The sequence below is a fragment of the Cinclus cinclus genome, chromosome 9 (assembly GCF_963662255.1).
Source record: "Cinclus cinclus chromosome 9, bCinCin1.1, whole genome shotgun sequence".
NCBI lineage: Eukaryota > Metazoa > Chordata > Aves > Passeriformes > Cinclidae > Cinclus > Cinclus cinclus.
In genome coordinates, this window is record NC_085054.1 from 12,615,626 (window position 1) to 12,635,795 (window position 20,170).

A 20,170-nucleotide genomic window follows, 5' to 3' on the forward strand; every position below is an offset into this window, starting at 1 on the left:
CTATTACTCAATTTATGTAGGCATTTGTGGGCATCTGCATGCAACAATAAGATTATTTCTGGTTGAAAATCATACCCATGCACTTCTTCAGTTCCACCACTGGTAAGAAATAATTAAGCACCAAATACTGCAAAAATACCAGGCATACCTCAAAAAGATGTCTAAACTTTATTATAGTATTATTGTAGTAATTCTTGTGTATAAAGAAATGAAAATATGGAAGACAATCATGCATGGGAATGGTAACTTCTTTAAAATATGGAATTATGTCAAAATGTAATGAATCCATCTAAATTTACATAGAAGAGTGCTACTGAATCAGTGTATGCTGCCCTTCTTAAATAACTCCTTTTCAAAGATCAGACAGTTCTCCAGTATTCTTTCTGTTCCTAACAAATTATACAGCTAATAACATAGTATCTCTATTGTGAGTGGCTGCTTGTTTACAAAGCTTTTTATCTAAGTTGCATAAAAAAAACCCCACTTGACAATTGCTTCACTGAACCATTTTTTAATTTAAAGAAAATTTTAAAATTTATCAGGAAAATAATTATTTTCTTTTTGAAGAACTGTATCAAAATAGAGTTTTTGTCACGTATGCGTAACAACTAGTGAAGCTCAAGGTCTGTTTGAGATGACATCATAACCCTTAAAATACAACCCTTCTTACATATTTTATATGTATATATTTATGTATGTGTAGGTGTGCATAAACTCCATTGTTCTGAATGCTACAGAAATACATGAGTGACTGAACAATAGTGCAGATGTGTTATGACATTGCTGCTAGAAGCTGACACATAAGAGCAATCCAGAATCTTTTAAATTCTTCTACTGCTACTAGCAATACAACAAGTACTGGTTCTTTAAGGACACACTAGATATTTTAAAAGCTATTTCTTGTTTCCACTGCCCTTCTTGAACACAAGCTCTTGCTCCCAAGAACTGTTGCAATCAAATACAGAAATAGTTTTTTGTTGAGTCTTTAAAAAGACATTATATCCTAACATTGCAAAGGGATGGAATGAATTGAGTGGGTATTTTCAGTTTCAGCTGTGGTCCTAAACAGTTTTCCTCAAACACCAATACAAAGGAACTCAGCCTACCTGCCAAGTGTGTCTGAGAGCTAAGCACTGACAGTGTGTTCATGAACTGAAGACAGGGGTGAGCTGGCTCTTTAGCCATGATAATGTACAAACACACCCTTCCTCACCTCTGTTTCCATGATCACCATTTTTTAAGTGTCTCCAGTTTGGGTCTCTCTGACACTGACTTGGATATCTTTATGTCTCTTAGAAGAAGTTAAAACAAATGAGTAAGGAAAAGGGAACAGTAAATTTCAACACTGCTCCCTCAGCATGTAATAAAAACACATGCAGAACACAGCCTGCAGATATTCTGTCAATTGCCTACAGTCAAAGGCCCTGTTCCTTGCACAACCTCCAATAAAAGTAAATTTATTATTTGAAGCATTGAGAATATCATGCACGTAGAACTAAAATCACCTATGCACATGTAAAAAATTAGTATGTAGAATGAACGAAGCATATCATTCCACCTCACTCTAATTCATCACACCTCACCTGCTTGCCAACATTTTTTATTGCCAGCTGTTCAGGTGTCATCTTATCTTCTTCTTCAACAGCCTGTGAAAGAAACACAGAAAAGGTCAGTGTTTCAGATTTCGTTTACTTTTCCCCCAAGCCACAGATTCTCAAAATACAATTCAGTTCCTTAAAAAAAAAAAATCAAACAGCAACACATTTCAGAAAGTCAAAAGGAAAGGTACTTCAGCTTTTCAGCAGACGTGGTTTTAATTACTGAGTGTTAGTGCAAAAGATCAAGGAAAATACTTAAATACTTATGAATGGTTTTATTGTCAGATATTCACCAAAATGTTATTAAGCAAAAACCTTAAATGAGCGGTATCAATATTTAAAGATAGTTGAAAATGGTTAAAATAGTAAAACTGAATCAAACCAAACATTTTTTGTACTGTTTCAACTACTGGAGATTTGATCAATAAATCTTTGTACTGTTTAAAGTAATTTATTTTACTACTGTTATGTTGCCTTCAAATACAGTGTTTTCATAAAGTTCATCCACTAACTTAACTAGTGAATGTAATACTGAATTTTGGTTTTAAGGACTTCCAAAAGGAGTTAAAAAAATAACACTTGTTATGAAATACTGACATGATTGCTATTCATAGAATGCTTGTTGAGATCTAATATTTGTAAGAAATATTTCTAAGCGCATCAGTATTAAAAGAGTACAAGCAGCTGTGATTCCTCTTACAACACCAGTAACAAATTTCTTTATAAACAGAACATTGAGCTGAGCTCTGGAATGTGTTCTAAATACTTCTAGCCTATCTACTAGACTGATACAAATAGATAACCTTTACTCTGCTACAGTGATCAAACAGTCCTTGACTGAAGGATTGAAAAATATTACTAACTGCTCATTTTGAGCTACAGAAATCTTATAATCTTATAGTCACTAAGTAAAAATACAAAATCGATATGATCACTCACATTTCAGAGCAAAGCATGTAACTAAACACTTTGACAAAAGTTTAGGGCAAAAAGTGTGGTGGCACTGCCTGAGGAGCTAATCTGGCAACTTCATACAGAAAGCGCACGTAAGGGATTAGTACGAGCTACAGTCATCCTGAACAAAGCTTGTGATAATCAATTCCTTCTGAAATTAAGCAACTAATTCCTTCACTTCATAAACCGTAAACACAGTTTATACTACAGTTATACTATCATTATGGGATAGGAATACCTTGTTGTAATTCTTAGCTAGTTCTAACATCTCCTTCACTACTGTTTCATTGAGTTTGCAGTGTTCACTGTAGTCCTGAAGTGTCAAACCTTCCATCCAACTCTTCTTATGCAAATTTAGCAGCATCTGCAAGACAAAACCTCTTTAGAGCATTCACCAGAAAATACTTTCAGAATATTATGATCTCTTTGATAGGCAACCGATTTGTAGTAAGAATATAAAAAAATATTGATCTCGCAATGTCAGTGTTTAAATAATGGAAATACAATGATCAACTATTCTGCTAGATAGAAGACAGATTTGCATACTTATTAAAGATTGAACTTCTCAAATCCTAAATATGAAAATGAGGCATGAAAACATGGGTCACATTTACTTTGACAGGAATATGTAGATTCGTTTTCTGTGATTTGTTACTTTTGCTGCAGGTTGAGAATGCACAATTGCCCTGTAGTAGGGCTAAGAGAAAAATGAATATTTTAGCTGCTTTATGAGGAACAGTTGAAGTTTTTGGCCTCTGATGAAGTTTAAAACTATTTTAATAGTTCAATTAAATTCTGCATAGGCTTCACTGATTTATCTGTTCTGTATGCAAGCAGCTGGCAGTTATGATCAAATAGAATTCAAAAGTGACCAAAGCATGACTTGAGTGTCTTTGCCTCATACAGAACAAACAAACATAAATATCATCAGACAAAATGTGCAAAGATTTGATAGTGATAAATGCAGGCAACTATTACAAAGGTTTTACTTTGACTTGACTTTCATGACATCTTGAAAAAGCAAAGGAATAGCTACAACAGCAATTTCTTTGTTTTAATGAATAAAGGCAGTGCATTTTGTGGACCTTCTGCACACTTGGTGACTGTAGGGAGGACCCTTTCAGCAAACAGTTTCAGATTGCCTTCAATTTGTGAACATTTACTAGACACTTTTGAGAACTGGTAATCCCTGTAATTGCTATCACCTGAATAAAAGTACCTGTTTCATCCTATGTAGAGCTTCCAAAGAAACCTGTCTTTGGAACATGTGAACTGAGTTGAAAGTTTGTGTCATAATTTGTGTTAGCAAGATCTTAGCTACTGACAGAAGGAGTCGTAGGCAAACTGCATATGGACAGCTTAGCTAGGCTATCTTGATTTTAAAATTAAGGTTTGGTGTGATGAGCTCCTAATCTAATACATGAAGCATGTACTCTTCTTACTACAGATGGAGATAACAGATCACCACCACCACGAGGGGGGTTTGAGATATGTACGAAGCTGCCTCATGAAAGATGTGAGAGAGTTGTTGCCTCACAGATTAAAGTTTTCCTAACTTGGTCAAGATTATTCTTTTACTGGCAAAGGTAATAACTCATGTAAAGCCACTGACAAAAAATACACACTTGAAACTTCAGACAAGACTGGATTTGCCAAATTATTGCATTTGACTGGAAACAATAACCCTCTGGAAGCCTCACGGAAATTTCCTGAGAGAGCAGGTTTTGTGGCATCAGTTACTCTTTTCAGTAACAGTGAGGTCTTGAAAGTCTGATACTGCACTAAAAATGGTTGTGCATTTCACACATTCTTTCCAGCTCCTTAATTTGCACACATACTCCTCCACTATTTGAAACTGGATTTTTTTTTCCTTATTACTTGTAACTCAAAAAGTCTGAATTTTGTGAAAAAAATATTGACTATTTCATCATAAGCTTTGAGATCCATTTATATCCCTAACAAGGCCATGAAAACACACAGACATATCAGAAAACATACATGGAGGGTAGAATCTAGCTTTTCAAAAATTAACTTCTGTAGATGATACGTAAGCTTTTTTTCATCCTTTTTGTTTTCCTGGTTTGAAAAGCTAGATTTTGCATATAACTTGAAGAAGTTTGATGCGAAAGTAAGAAAAAACATTTGTTGTCAGTAACTCCATAATATTTCTTCTGTAAATGCAGGACATCACTACTTCCTGATATTCAGTGAAGTCTTGGGAAGTTCCAATCGTAACAACTGGAAGTACCTTTACAGCAAATAAAAACCCAACATCCCTTGGTTACACATTCCATTTTGGAGAGAACAGTTAAAAACTCTCCAAGCTTCAGGAATTCCAGCCTGGGAAAACTGAAGGCAGTTATTATGTCTTCCAGCTTCAACACTGAACACTTAAAACTTTGGACAAACTTAGGCTCAGAGAACAGCGTGACAACCTTCCATAAAGTCCAAAAATGCTGTCAAACTATTCATATGGTCATTAGAATGTGTTTTTGGAAAGTTTCATCACTGTGACTGTACATTCAAGTGCTTTCTGGAAGAGAAGCCACCTATTCCAGGAGTTAAAACAATTACTGAGAGTAACAGCCGTTGAAATCTGAACATTGCCACAAATTTTAAATAGTTTGCATAATGTTCCTGGTACTCTGAATTAAAGCTGAGACAATTACCTTCTGTTCTAGTTCATTCTTCCTGTAGTTGATGGTGATGGAATAGTAATGTCTGTTTAGTCCATGGATTAACGCCTGCAAAATTTAGGGGAGAAACTGAATTAAATCATCCACCACTGAAACCAAGCAATATCAGAAGGAGAAAGCTAATTTCAATATAAACATCTTTAAACATCACTCAGATAAAAGAAAATAAATGCAGAAAAAATTACAGAGACTATAAGGAGATATTAAGTAAATATACCTGGTTCTATTTCTTTTTTTGTGTTCATTAACTGACAGTTATGCTTTCTATTTCTAAACCACAGATTTTTTCACACAGTAGCAACTATAATAAGAAAAAATGGCAACTGCCTTCAAACATTTGACCGATACATATGCACAAACATATTTCTCTCAAATCCTTCCTCTCTCAATACATTTGTTATCACTCCTATTAAAATGTTCTGCTACAAACAAAAGACTATTTGCTATCTATTTATTTATAACCAGTCAACATTCCCAAGTTCATTCTCCAGGGTACAACACGAAGAGGGGTTAACTGAAGCAAAAACCTCAGTTAGAAAATGTGCATCAAATTAAACTTGGATATTAAAACTAATTTTATTTTTTAACTGTAAATTAAGAAAAAAACAAACCACCTTCTTCACCATAATTATGCCCTCTGCAAATACAATCTGATCAACTGAGATTAGTACTAGTGATAGCTGTATGCATGTATTTTCTATTTTGCTCACACATATTGGACATTTCCTTTTAGATTTATGACTTAAAGGTGAGTTGCATTAGTATTTGGGGAAGTAAAATTCTATGATCAAACCTCATCACAACTAATATAGTATACTTTCAAATAAAATTTCACATATGAAGTATACATTTACGAACAAGATACAATAAAGCATATATAAAATATGCTTTAAAGTGATACTTATTCTGTTTCAAGCATTACAGCTATTTATGTTTAAATATATATTTAAAGCTATACAAAATGAATGTGTATTTGCATTTTATGCAACTCAATATTTCAGCATTACAAAATTATCTGTATGAAAGCTGGAAATGTTTTAAACTATACATTTTAAACAAATTTCTATTGCAAACACATATACAAAGATAAAAAACTACTTGGAAAGTTATGAGAATTAGCATTTACAGAAAACCATTACTTGCAAACTTGTAAAATACAGGGTTTATCATCAATAAAGGAATTTATAGTTGAAACTATTAGCAGTAATTTCCACTGCCATTTTCTCATCTCACTCAAAATGACTGCAATATGAGGTTTTGGTGTTTGTGTATAAACTGAGGTGTAGATATTAAAGAAGTTTTCTCAAGTTCTTAAATTTTGACAAACACGTTTGCCTTCTTGCGCTATCTTCTCTCTTCCCCCCTCCCAAAAACTACTCTTTAAAATAGAGGGCAAATGTAAAAGGTTAACAACTGTAAAAAAAAAACTGTTGGTAAGGGAACACAAGGAAAAAAAACACACACACAAAAATGGAATGAAGCCAAGGCATGTATTATTCTATTCTTCTTCCTGAGACTTTAAGTAATGTCTTACAGTGTTCTGCTTCTAGACCAGCTGAAGTCAGTATTTAGTTTGCTTCTGTCCTCAACTGGGTCACAATTTTATTCATGGCTTAAAATAAAAGCAAAATAACGCTGCAAGAGCTCTTGCAGCTTTAGGAACAGAATATAATTTAAAATTATGATTTTCATCTTAACAGTGACATTTGCAACAGCTCATTGCCAGCTTGCAAAAAATCAACACAAACAAAAACTACCCATTTTAACGACAGAAACCCAAAAATCCCATGGCCAAAATATGCCACGCTGTAGTGACAGTGATCTTAAAATAATGAAGCTGAACAATACTGCAGGGGTTTCCAATGGAAAGCATTACACATGGTGTAGAAAAGCCCAGTTAGAAAAGCCCTGAAACATGCAAGCATAGTCTTTCCTACATCTATCAAGAGTATTAGCTGCTTATTTCATACTCATTATTGTTTGCAGTTTTGACCAATTCAAAAATCCAAAGTAAAACACAGCCTCCTGAAGCAGACACTCTTTAATTTTAAGACCCTTTTTTGCTAGCATTTTTATCAACAGCAAAGACTTAAAATGCATTGGTAACAAAAACCCAACTTTTGCAAGACAGGGATATGGTGGTCTAGGACCTCCCACAGGAGAGGTCTCTTACAGCACAAATTCAGCCATTATCTCAGTTCTGCTCTGACCAGTGGATGGTCTCTTTCTTCGATTTAACCTAGCAAAATATTACTTCTATTGTTCAAGTAATGGAACAAAATGCAGGAACTGAGCTTCATGGTTTCAAGGACACGTGCCTGTAGAATACATAGTAAGGGAGAACATTTTATTAAAGGAAAAACCACTGAGTCAGAAGGATGGCAGGGATAAAAGCATTAATCACTCCAGAGGATACTTATTTCAGGACAGAAGCTATTTCTCAAAATAAAGGCTTGCTTCAGTGATGACCAAAACTTTTGTCTTTTCAGTGAAAGTCAACTTCAGAAATCAAACTTTGAATATTTCAGTTTCACAAATGTGTATTCAAAAGCAACATTGCAGTAGAAGCCAATCAGGCATCCATTTTATCCATTGAATATCTTCCTCCACCTTTTTTTCATCAAACTGCTGCATTAAATAGTTAATCTCTGATTTTTATGTAAGACACAAGGTTTAATCTAGATTACATAATAAGCAGGAACCTCTATAAACTTAGAGTAAAAAGGAAAGAGAGAACTTTTCCTGTAATTTACTTGTGAGTAACTAATCTTGAAGAAAGCAGAGATGTTGATAAGCAGCAGTTTTTCAGCAGGACTGAAAACAGCACCTGTCTTGCATCACATTATGTCACCAATGGTCACTGTCAGAAGTTTGCATTTCCATAAATTTATACTTGAGTCTTTGCTGTACACATTAAATACATGCATTCGCATGTAGGTAGGTAATTTAGGGCTCAGTTTTAAACCCCTCACATATACATGTCCATTGATGAATCACTACAAATGCATGTGGAAAAATGCAATAGAGAGAACAATAAATAATTTGTAACCTACTGTTTTAAGTACCTTTCCCAAAAATTGATGAATAAAAGTTGCAATTTACAGGACTATCAGCACTAGGTTTACCTGGATAGATGGCTTGTTTAAGTGACCCAGATTTGAAGTTGTTTGTCTTGGTTCATGTCCTAAGACCATCATATTAGCATTGATCAATCTGAAGGCATCAATAACAACCTGTAAAAACAAGATGTCAAGTCAATTCTTTTTAGAAAATGCAACTAATAGAGCCAAGCAACAGTGGACAAGGCACAATCAACTCTCATCTGTTTTTGGCCTTTATCCAGAAAATCATTTAATTATAATATTAATAAAAAAGAACCTCCTGCTGGCTATGTGATCAGCACACTACACTACCTTGTATTGTAAGGTGACACCAATTATTACCTTTTCCATGGAACTGTAAGTTTTATATACATTGTATCACCATATAACGTTGAATTTTATGTTACACTTACTCTAAACCTCAAAACTATGCATATGTTTGTCACCTAAATCTTATCCAATCAAAATGAATGACAGAGAGAGACTAAAACTGAAAGTGAGCACAAGCTAAGGGACCAAGTCTAAAGCCCAGTCCTGTCACATCAATTATACTACCACAATACTTGAAATGACAACAAAATTATAGCCAGCAAGGAACTTGCCCCATGTATTCCCTTCTAGTCAGATGCTTTTTGCTTCTTGTGACTACGAAAGGGTCTATAAACTGTCTGATGGATTAAAAAGTCCTTGTCAGTGTCATGCTCAGGAGTAAAAAATAGAGTAAAAGAAAACCAAGGTCATTTATGATTTAAAGGTACACAGTAGGCAGTATTCAGTGCTATTTTATAGCAATAAATAATTGCAACCCATCATTGAATCTTACTCTGTCCTGTGCTAAATTAGTCTATGAAAATTTTTTGGAAAGAGAAATTCATGGTCCCATGCAATAAAATCCCCACCCCAATCCAAAACCTACAGGAGCTGAAACAGACCTAAGAAAGCACTAACAACACACTCAAAGCCACTCTCACTGTGTCCTGAGCAGCACAGGTTCATAACTGCAAGAAGAATTCTTGTTTAGGGTCCAGTCTTTTAACTGGACCAGTGCAGGTACAGCCTTGCACATCCACTAAAAAAGCACCAGGCAGACTTTGCAGGCATCTTGCCTGCATATGTTTGAAGAGTTACTAACTTAAATCTCCTTTTAACAGATTTCCTATAATAATTTTTATTCTTTTCTTCTCTGTCCTACGGGTTGGACAACAACAGATGCATTTACATGGCTGGCTGAATATTTTGAGGAATAAGACTCCATTCTTGTTTACTTTAAACAAACAAGAAATCAACCACTGTCACTGAAAGTGTGCAGAGAAAGTGACACTGAGTCTCCCACTTTGTTCCAGTATTTTCCTCTCCATTTACACAAACATTAATAACTAAATAATGTGCAGTTTTTAGGATTACAAGAAAAAATATTGAAGCACTTCATCTGGAAATGAAATTAATTGGCAAGTATTTATAACAAAAAATATCATCAGGTGTAAACAGAAAAAACTCACAAATTTATCACCTGTTGTGATTTACTTCTGAGACCCAAGTGAGACAGGGGTGTTGACTGACTGAGTGGCACTAAGGGCTATTGCTTGGTCTCTCAGCCTCTGGCCAGATCCAACTGCATATGCCATGTTTTCAAATTGCATGCAGAAAACTCTCCAAAAAGGATCTTCTTTATTAAAAATGTTCAGTTGTGACCCAATTAGAGTGAGCTACCAGTGGTATTTTCTTTTCTGAACAATAAAAGGACCACAATTCACATTTAGAATGCAGCAGAACTATGATACCTGATACCAATGCTACAAAAAAAATAAATACATTTAGAAGAATTCTCAAAAATATCTAAAACAGTTACTATATATCTCTACATTCTTTCGCATAACGTAAGAAGCAATTGAGTTCTTTTTTACTTTTTAACTATTTTTCTCTATCTTAGAACACTTGTACCAAGCCTTTGTAACTATCTTTGTATTCCATTTTAACCAGATGCTCTAATTTATCAACACCTGGAAATGCCCAACCATAACAGTCAGTATAAATTAAAAAGTCAAGTAAAGCAAGGGGAAAAAAAAAAAAAAAGCACACCACCAGTTCTCCAGAGACTAGCTAGATAATGGAAAAAAACCTAAGCAAGAAAAAACTTACCCTGAGGAGCAAGAAACATGAACATGGCAGTATACTAGAATGACAAGGAGTTGCTTTACATCTTACTAACAGCCCCACTTCTAAACCTAATTTAACTGAGAACTTGACTAGACAACATTGAGCTTATCCAAAAAGAATGGCATTGTCCAGTATGGCTTTGTTTTGAGGCTTGAGCCATATAAACAAACAAAAAACCCCACAAACAAACAAAAAACAAAACAAAACAAAAAAATAGAACTTCTTTTGATGAGAAAATTCAACATTTTGGTTAAGAGTTTCCGTATTAGTTAAATTTCACATTAAAATATGAGAACTAGTTCCTGAGTTATTTATGAGTGATAGCGAATATCGCTCAAACATCTTAATTCTGACCAGAAAGTAACTTTGATTGTGCTCTGGATATAAGCTGCATGGAAGTAAGTACACAGCACCCTATAGCTGTCCTCCTGAAGGAATGACATGCAAGTATTTCCTAAGAAGAACAAATATAAATCTAAGAGAAAGCAGTATGAAAAACTGAAATCACAAACACCAAATACTATGCTTTCAAAAGGGATTAATTTACAATTCCTACAATCTCAGAGGAGTAGAAAAACTACATGTGCAAATGCTATTTTCTGTTTTAGTTGCACTCTGATGACCAATGGTAACTACATGCTTTAACTACACTAAGATTAAAGGAATTTGCTGCTATCACTATAGCAACCATCTTAAAGAAACTAACATGCTCAGCAACCTGGAGGCTAAATTTAGACCTAATACACAATAAAAACAAATACAACAATAAATCCTACATATTCATTTCTACAAAATGTAGAAAATGTAGTTACTTTTTTCATAGCGAGCATAAATCAGTCCCACCTTCAGAAGATTACATAAAAATAAAGAGACCCATTAATGTCCAGTGTACTAATGAGCAATGGGTGAAGTAGCTGTTAATTATGCCACAGTTAAGATCCAAGAAAAAAGGCCCAGTGAGCACTTGGAGATATGTACAAGTTGAAGTCTCCCCCTGTGCTTATGTATTTCCAAGTCCAGAATGATGCAGGCTGGTAACCGAAACATGGTCACTCCTCATTCTATGATGGAAACTTAAGACACAGTGTTTTTAACAAAGAAATTCTAAGGTTTAATTAAACTCAGCACAAACCACCACTCAGTTGCTTAGAATTTTGTTGCAAAGAGACAGTATTTCACAACAAAAAATTTTAGGCTTTCATTGTACTTAATTTACCACGTACTCTTTTAGCTAAAATTTGTTTCTAAGCTTCATGCTAAACCCCTCTTCTAAAAGACATTAAAAAGTTAACCAGAAGTCTATGCTATTAGGATGTTTTCCAGAAATTCGAAGGTAATTATTTTTTAAATGCACTTCCATAGTGCAACTCTTTCACCACTCTGACCATTTAATTTTTCCTTGTGTAAGTGTCTCCAGACTTTTCAGAGGTCATTTCAACAGCAGACAGCTTATAACAAAACCATTAGCAGTTTGGCTAGCTTAAGGAAACCTCTTACTTTCCTTTTTTGTTTATTATCACTGCATGAATCTGCAGCATATGAGAGTTTATAATTTCTCAGGCTTGTTAAATTCATGTTAAAGGTCTGTTTTCTTGTTGAATAAATTTTGTTCATATAATGCTGCCTATTTCATATACTGAGTCTTTAATAGCACCTTTGGTCTATGCGCAACTCACAGATCAAAACAGAGGACTAAAATAGGGGTTGATGATGCTATTTACATGTGTGATTCCTGCTGTCTTCTTGTTAGTAGCTTTAATATAATAGAAGACCTTGTCTGTTTTGTAATTAACACATCTTTACTGGAGAGATATTTGGAAGTGATTGCTGTGAATATACTGGTTAGTAAAATAAACACAATCACACACCACTTTCTGTTATCAGACAAATTTGTGAATTGTACACATTATACTCCAGATCAACAAACTGTGATATAACAGCCAAGTAGAAGACACATTTATATAACCCTTTATTTTTCTGAAAATATGTATTCAATCTGACCTTGCAAATATAATTAGCTTGTGGGATGTGTGGATTTCAGTACCATGGATGCTTTACTAATTGCAGTTCTTGGAAATAGATACTAAATATTTGGAAGCTGCCAATACAAAATAAAAACTGCATCTTTTTGTACATCTGTCTTAGCTTCAAAATGCATAATAATCTAAAAAACAATAACTATACAGCATTTTTTTAGCATTTGCCTGGGGTCAACAGCCCACACTAGAGTCCATAGAATGTATATAGAATGAAGTCCATAGTATTTTTAGAAAGAAAATTTACAATTATGTCCTGTGTAAATTTCAGGACAGCTATAATTAATATGATTAAAATTTACTCACAATCTAAGATGAACACTCAACTGCTAGCTAGACAAAAATCTGGCCTCTTACAGTCTCCACACAGTTATTAAAAATAATGGCTTGATTAAAATACAGGGTATTTAAGAAGTCTAGGGTAGACTTCTTTTAGCTTATCCTGACAGTGTGAATGCTAGCATTCTTTAGATTCTTACTATCAGACACTGGTAATAACCGAATATTATTGGTTTTTCTAAAACAGTCTTTATAACTTTGTGGGGTATTAAAAAAAATAAATCAGGACTACTTTACACACTTGATTCTTAAATCCCTCCAACATTAAATTTCTGAACAATATTGAATGAAATAGTTCTGTTTTTCAAGTCCCACTATATTTTAGTGGTAAACTTCAGTTAGGCATAAGTCAGCCTTTATTGTTTAAATTAAAAAAAAAATCTAACATCAATATTTTTCCAGTGAAGAATCTATGGCATATGGTGACTGTCTTTAAAAATGCATTGTGTCCTTGGAATTCAAACAGCGATATATTGTTTATGCTGTATGTTTATGAACAAACATACCAGTGCTTAAAGACAACTGCAAAGGATAGAGCGTGGTTATGCCAGGTGTGGAAAAAGAAGTAATGTCCCATCTAAAATCTCTTTTATCACCTGCAACTGACCTGTTATCAACTGCTTAGTTTGTTTCTGGATTCTTTAAAAATGAAATGGAACATGTGACCAGAGAAGTGCAGCTCAGGTTTATGACCGTTTCGTTATTTATGCTGCCATGCACTGTTAGACAACTACAAGTGAAGAACATCTTCTGTCCCCTGCAAGCCCACAACATAAAAAATTCAAAGAAATCATACTTTTTATGCCATTTCCAATGAAAAGCACTAAGAACTGAAACTGACTCATGCCAAATGCATATCACTGAATTGCTGTGATTGTGAGTTTGAAGTTTGCAACATGGAAATTATTTATAAAATGTCAATTTTAGCTCTGGAAAACATATTCCTAGGAGTACGTGCATTTTCCTTCTCTATCCTTGGAGAATTATTTACTTGTGGTCAAATCTGCAGTACAACTTCAATATCCATATTGGAAGGGGAAGAGAACTACAGCATAATACATTTATCTTGACAAGTGAGGGCATGCATCCATAACTCCCATGTAGCTGAGCCACAAGTTTTAAAGCTATATGCCTTAATGAAGATAAATGGACTATTCTACATCCACCACAGCAAAAGGAAATTAAACATTTAATACTTTCCAACAAAGTCTTGGAACTTTCTGTTTTAGGGAAGGGCATGAACTCAAGTAACCTATGTAAATGGTTTAGTAGGCAAACATACATTTCTTAATTAAATCAGAAGTCCAAAGGTCATGACATAACAACTTTTCGAACATTAGGATTGCTACTAACAATTTCAACACTCCATTAAAAATAGGAGGTAAAATATGCAAAATATGTTAAACTGGGTACGTACAGCCACTCTAGAAAATGTGACAAAACAGTGATGCACTGGCAGTAATAAAACAATGTAGTTCATGCCTAGGTTTACACAGCCTGAACTGAAAACGCCAAATAGCCCACACTGTGATGCAGACACAATTCATCTACAAATATGATTCTCCAGGCAAAAGAACATCAATCTCTACTGAATCAACAGTGATCACACCCAGCACAAACACACAACTTCCTTACTCTCCAAACCAGGCTCCTACTGAAACTTGGTTCATGCCTAAATCAAACCACAATGTTTCTGTCCAGACAATGGCAAGAAATAGCATAGTACTGTGAGAGTACCCAAAGGTACTATACACTGTGCATAATGTTCAGAAATGTACTCTTGACAGATCAATCAAAATTACATACTGCAAAGTTACATTACCCATTTTAGAATTTTTCCAGTTACAACAGAAAAGTATTAACAAATCTAGTTCTAACAATGGAAGTTGTTCCAGGTATAGAAGTTTCTGACAAAATTGTAGGCATCATGTTTTAAAATACATTTTTTTCTAAATGCTATCTGTGTAATAATTTGTAATAAATAGATACGTCACCAAAATGGTGACAATGCAGTCAATTTACTATTTAGAATTTTGTTAATTGCTTTTAATTACTAATTCCAACTGTGTTACTTATTTTTAACTGTACCCTAGAGACTGTTGAATTCACTTGTGTCTAGGGAAGACCTACTAATGCAAAGATCAAGACAAGCACATGAAGTGGGGAGGAGCAGTTGGGTATATTAAAAATGTCTTGTTAGGTGTCTCAAATCTTCTTACACTTCTCACAGACTTAACTCTTAGTGGGCTATTTTAAATTTCAGGCATTACACTGGTACCTCCATAAATCTCCACAAAAAGGATTGGTCTTTTTGTGCCTTCTTAAAAAACAAAGTCTCTTTAAATCACGTGGTTAATTCAAACAAAGAATGGAAAAAGACTAGTTCAAAGGAAAATAATAGCACTTTCATAAAAGAGTGGAGGTTTAAAACCATGCAATCTATCAAAAAACTGGTGTAAAACATGCTCAGCTGGAAGAAATCTTGATGCTAGATAGCAATTCCAATATTCAGGAAATTAATTGTTAAATTGCTGTTTGCTATTGGTTTCAGTGTTTTAGACTAACATGTAATTACCAAATTATTAAACCATTCACACATATATTTGTCTTGATAAACTGGGAAGATTTGCAGCACAAGAACAGAACTCACCAATCTGAAACAGGGTAATGCACAGGCCATTTAATCTAAACTGGTACATAAAAGTAGTGAAAGAGATCAAAACTACTTGCAAATCACGACCTGCAAATCACCATTTTTATGGTCAGCACTCAACAAAATGACCATCTATTACTCTGACCATCTATTACTCTTACAAACCCATAATGCTCATATACATCACTAATTACACACAGGTATCACTTAGATTTACAAGTACCAGTGGACAAAAAAGGGGAAAGACGTTGCTAAAACAAGTCCTCCAGCTCTTCTCAGGGTCTTCATTTGTATAAGGAGGATAAAACCAGCATGTACCTTTCTCTCCCTCAAGTATGATAAGAGTAATTTTTTTCATACTTCAAAAATTACGATAATATCAAATTATGAAGTTCATCACATTTTTTACTCTCTTTAGAATAAAATTCTAAAGATCTCACAAGCTGAACAAAAAAAAAGCCATTTACAACTACCAATGTAAAGAAACTGCATGCACAAAATGGTTTCAGACTACATTGTGACTCTTTGAAGTAAAAAATGTTCCAATTCCAGAAGAGGCTGCTTGGACCACAGAACAAGGTTCTTCAGTGATGCATGTGGCAGGAGACAGTGGTAATAAACTGAAAAGAGGAGCTGCTGACCATATGCATACAAAGGGAAAAAAAACAACTGCAAGAAAAAAAAAAATGGAACAGGAATTGCCATGAAGCTGTTGAATCTCAAGACTCAAGTGGACAAAACACTAAGTGAGCTGATCTGAACTTAATGTTGAAACTTTGCTCAGCACGAAGTTTGGCTAGATGATCTACAGAGAACATTCTCAACTAGAATTACTTTGATTTACCAGGCTACCCAAACGTATGTATTTATTTTCTTTTACCATCTGAATGAGTTTAAGATAAGGATAGAGTACCACAGCAAAATCCTCTTATGATTGTGGCAGGATCTGGTTTAAGCACAAGATTAAGATACATAGTATATTTGTTTTTATCTGTCTGAGGTGACTGAAACAGAATTTATAAAATAGTTATTGCAAAGACAACTATTTTCCTCAGCAAACAACTTTAAAAAAATTTGCCATAAACCAACAGGTCTTCCTACAAATACTTCTGACAGTGCCTTGCTAGGAAAAACTATAGCCTAACAGAAATGAAAGTTTGTTGTATGAGAGAGGGGTTTTGCTACCGATCCTGCTAAACACCACAACTGCCAACAAGCTTCTCAGATGTACAAATTTGGATAATTTTGGGTATTTTATCGACCCTTATGCAAGCAATTTTTAATCAAGGGAAACCAGTTAACTCTCTCAGAAGAACAAATAATTTTAACTGGTGACTTTGTTATAGTAAAGATTCAAATGTTAAAACACTTCATAAAAGAAAACACCACTTTTTTTTATTAACAACACAGTAAGTGTAATGCAGTAAGTTAATGCTTTTAAACATACTATGTTACAGTGGGTTTAGTGTAGTTATATTTTCCTTAAGAGGTGATGAACAGCTGCTAAGTTAAGGTCCAAAAAAACACATTTATTTTTAACATTTGGCAAAGGTTTATGGTTCTCTGTACAGACATTTCAAAGTGTATGTTGGAAATAAATATGAAATGTCAATATTTAGCTTTATTCCAGATCTTTAATGAAAGTACTGCTTCTGTGGAATATTCTAAATATGTATTACAGCTTCCATTGCAGAGATTGGAAAACTGGAGGGGATATAAGTTTATTAGTAAGTATAAAATGAAAAAAACCAGCTACCCAGGTTGCCCCACTGGCCATATTTCAGCATGTTTACTTTGATTTCATTCAAAGAAGTCAAGCTAAAAAAAAAAAGTCAAAACAAAGCTTTTCCTGTGTTCTGAGACTGCTGACCTTCAGTTAAAACTCACTGCTCTGCTGTGAGTTTATTTTACAGGCAGCTAGAGCCCTCTTAGCCTAAATATTGCAAAATATGGCACACAGTCATGAAAAAACATACTTCGTGTGCAAGCATATGTATGTAGAGTAGTAAGAAAACTATTTGGAATTACTTGTCCTTCATGTGTCCTGCTTTATTAATGCAAAAATATCCCAGTCCTAAAATGGTCATTAAAGCAGTTGGTATTTTATCCACAGATCTATATGAGGGGTTTATTTTTATATAAGGATTTTATATGACTTTTTATTTTTGCTCATTAGCTTTAAGATATAAAATGACTGGTTTATATTTTTTAACTGATGAGAATTACAGGTGTTCTTATTTTTAAACTGCAATCATACATCCCTGTTCTATGTAGGAAACATGTACGGAGACAAGACAGCTAACAAAGAACAAGTTTTCATTTTCTACAGTAACAGGGCAAACTGCTTTTTAATGTCTTAGATAGTCAGGGTGAACTTGAGGTTCCTCATCAGAATTCAATGCAACTTCCTGACACATGAAAATAACCTCTGCCCCAGTTATTCTTCACTAGCACAACCATGACTGCTTCACTGACCATAAACTATGGCAATTTATATGGGCATGGACCTGCCCTGAGGCAGCTTTAAAATTAGCTAATGTGTTATTTTGGGCTTTGCTTTTAAATACATCTAATCTCAGACAAAACATGCCATATTAAAATCTTCTATGCCACATGTTCACTATTTTCTTTTTGCCAGAAGTCCTGCTAGTATAAGGTATAATGAGCAATGATATTGGACTCACATAGCTAAAGCCCACCACTATCGTGGTTACTACACTGCAAAAATTACCTCTGCAAGTGGTTCTTCATTTGCTGGTGCTGGCAAATGCAGATACTTTCCTGAAATAGGCTCAGCTCGAGCTCTGCAGCACACGAAGAGGCTCTGGCTGCCATGGTAAGTTAGCCAGGCACATGAAGCACTGAAACCTGACCTAAGAAACCCCCTTGAACTCCAATATATCTGTTATTCTCTCAGTTCGTCTAAAATCCAAACACTTTTTACTCTAAGTGATCTTGCCAAACAGGATCATAAAACTCAAACACATTCCACATCTTCCAAATCAAGAAGTTAATTACAAGTAGTATTCATAATTTGGGAGATTCTTTTTATTTCTAAGCTTTAAAAGATGCACTTGCCAGAAACATGACAGATGTAAATTTTTTTAACGTGAAACCTGAGAACATAATTTAATCTGACTGTAGCAGCTAAAAATGTGTATGAAAAACAAACATTACAAGACTTCCAGTAATCTTAAGTACTGGCAGCAATGCCATAAGAGCAGCTGTAACTGAGAAATGCTTAGATGGACAAAAATTTATTCACATTCAAAATAAATATGCCAAAGATTACTTTATCGAAGATCGCAAAGATCTCAAAGACAGACATCTATGTCAAACAACAGTGGCAATAAAATTATTTTAAAAATAAGCATGTAGTGAGCAAGTGTGCTATAACAGCAGTGTGACTTATTGGGAAGCTTTTCTTCTTAATGGATTTAATAGCTAGTGAGGTCTAGATTAATTACTAGTAATAGTCTTGATAACTATATTTTGACAAAACAAAAAGAATCCTATTTCAATATTTCTACTGGAGTGGGAAAACAGAAGTTCTAGGAAAAATAAGTTAGGAATAATTAAATGTTCTACTTCATCTTTCCCTCCCCCCAAGAGCACCTGTATTTTCTTCTACTCATTAAGCAATTTTAAAAGGAATAAAATTTATACAGATGTCTAACACCTTCCAAACAACCAGAAGCTAATAATTTTTCAATTGCTTATTACATAAATGTATTTGCTGTAAAATTCAGAACTGAAAAAAAAAAAAAACAATCCAACTGAAAATGCAACTGTAGTTTCAGAACATTCTGCTATGAAATTAAGAGAACCCATAGTGTTTGGTCTCTTTAATAAGATCTGCCACACAGGAAATACGATACTACAGTTTTATAGAAGATGAGCATTTTTAAAATATTTATAAATTTACATTAATATCATCCATATATATACCATGACGCATTTCAATAATTATTCTACAATACAATGGGAGTGCATGCTCAAACAAAACACCTCAGCAGTATTTTAAAACAGTAAACCACCTAGCCAATTTCTGTACGTTCTGTAGTTTTTCTAATCCACTCTCCCTGTGGTTGAGCAAAATCGAATTGCCTCTCACATTTGCAGACAGCTCTGTGAAGGTGATAATAGAGCTGCTCCCTGCTGTCATGAGGCAGGAAATAGGAAAATGGCATATGGGGCTAGAAAGAAATAAAAAGAGAACTAAACAAGAACAAAAGAGATTTCAACAAAGGACAACTACAACCCAATATGCTTTGCAAGTTAATCTCTTTTCATAATTTAACCTACTTAATAATTTATCTGCACACTTCTCAAAAATTCAAATGCTTGATATCAACTTCTCTGCAAAGTTTTATTGCCCAAAACATTTGGAATTGAAGTTTTAATAAAAATTATCATACACAACGCCTGCAAATCAGTGCATTCTTAGTACCCATGTTAAGGGGCTGAACCTATTCCAATCTGTTAGTAATTGATCTAAAGATTTTGTAGCTAAAATGTAATATGTAAAACAATGTATGCTTGGATTACTAGTTGTAAACCTGTTGAGTGACACCTGAATAGCAAAATATTAAGAGAGGATTATGACTGGTTATGTGTACTGACACAATATCAAAGA

General features: G+C 34.3%; 1 protein-coding gene across 1 annotated transcript in view; it reads right to left on the reverse strand.

Annotated features, from left to right (window-relative positions):
• PSMD14 (proteasome 26S subunit, non-ATPase 14) overlaps positions 1-20,170 on the reverse strand; it is a 46,341-nt gene that overhangs the window by 962 nt on the left and 25,209 nt on the right. Inside the window, exons 9-12 of the mRNA XM_062498261.1 lie at positions 8,374-8,481; positions 5,222-5,296; positions 2,791-2,916; positions 1,584-1,646 (exon numbers count right to left, since the gene is read on the reverse strand). Coding sequence (XP_062354245.1) covers positions 1,584-1,646; positions 2,791-2,916; positions 5,222-5,296; positions 8,374-8,481 — 372 coding nt within the window. The remainder of the gene's footprint in view (positions 1-1,583; positions 1,647-2,790; positions 2,917-5,221; positions 5,297-8,373; positions 8,482-20,170) is intronic.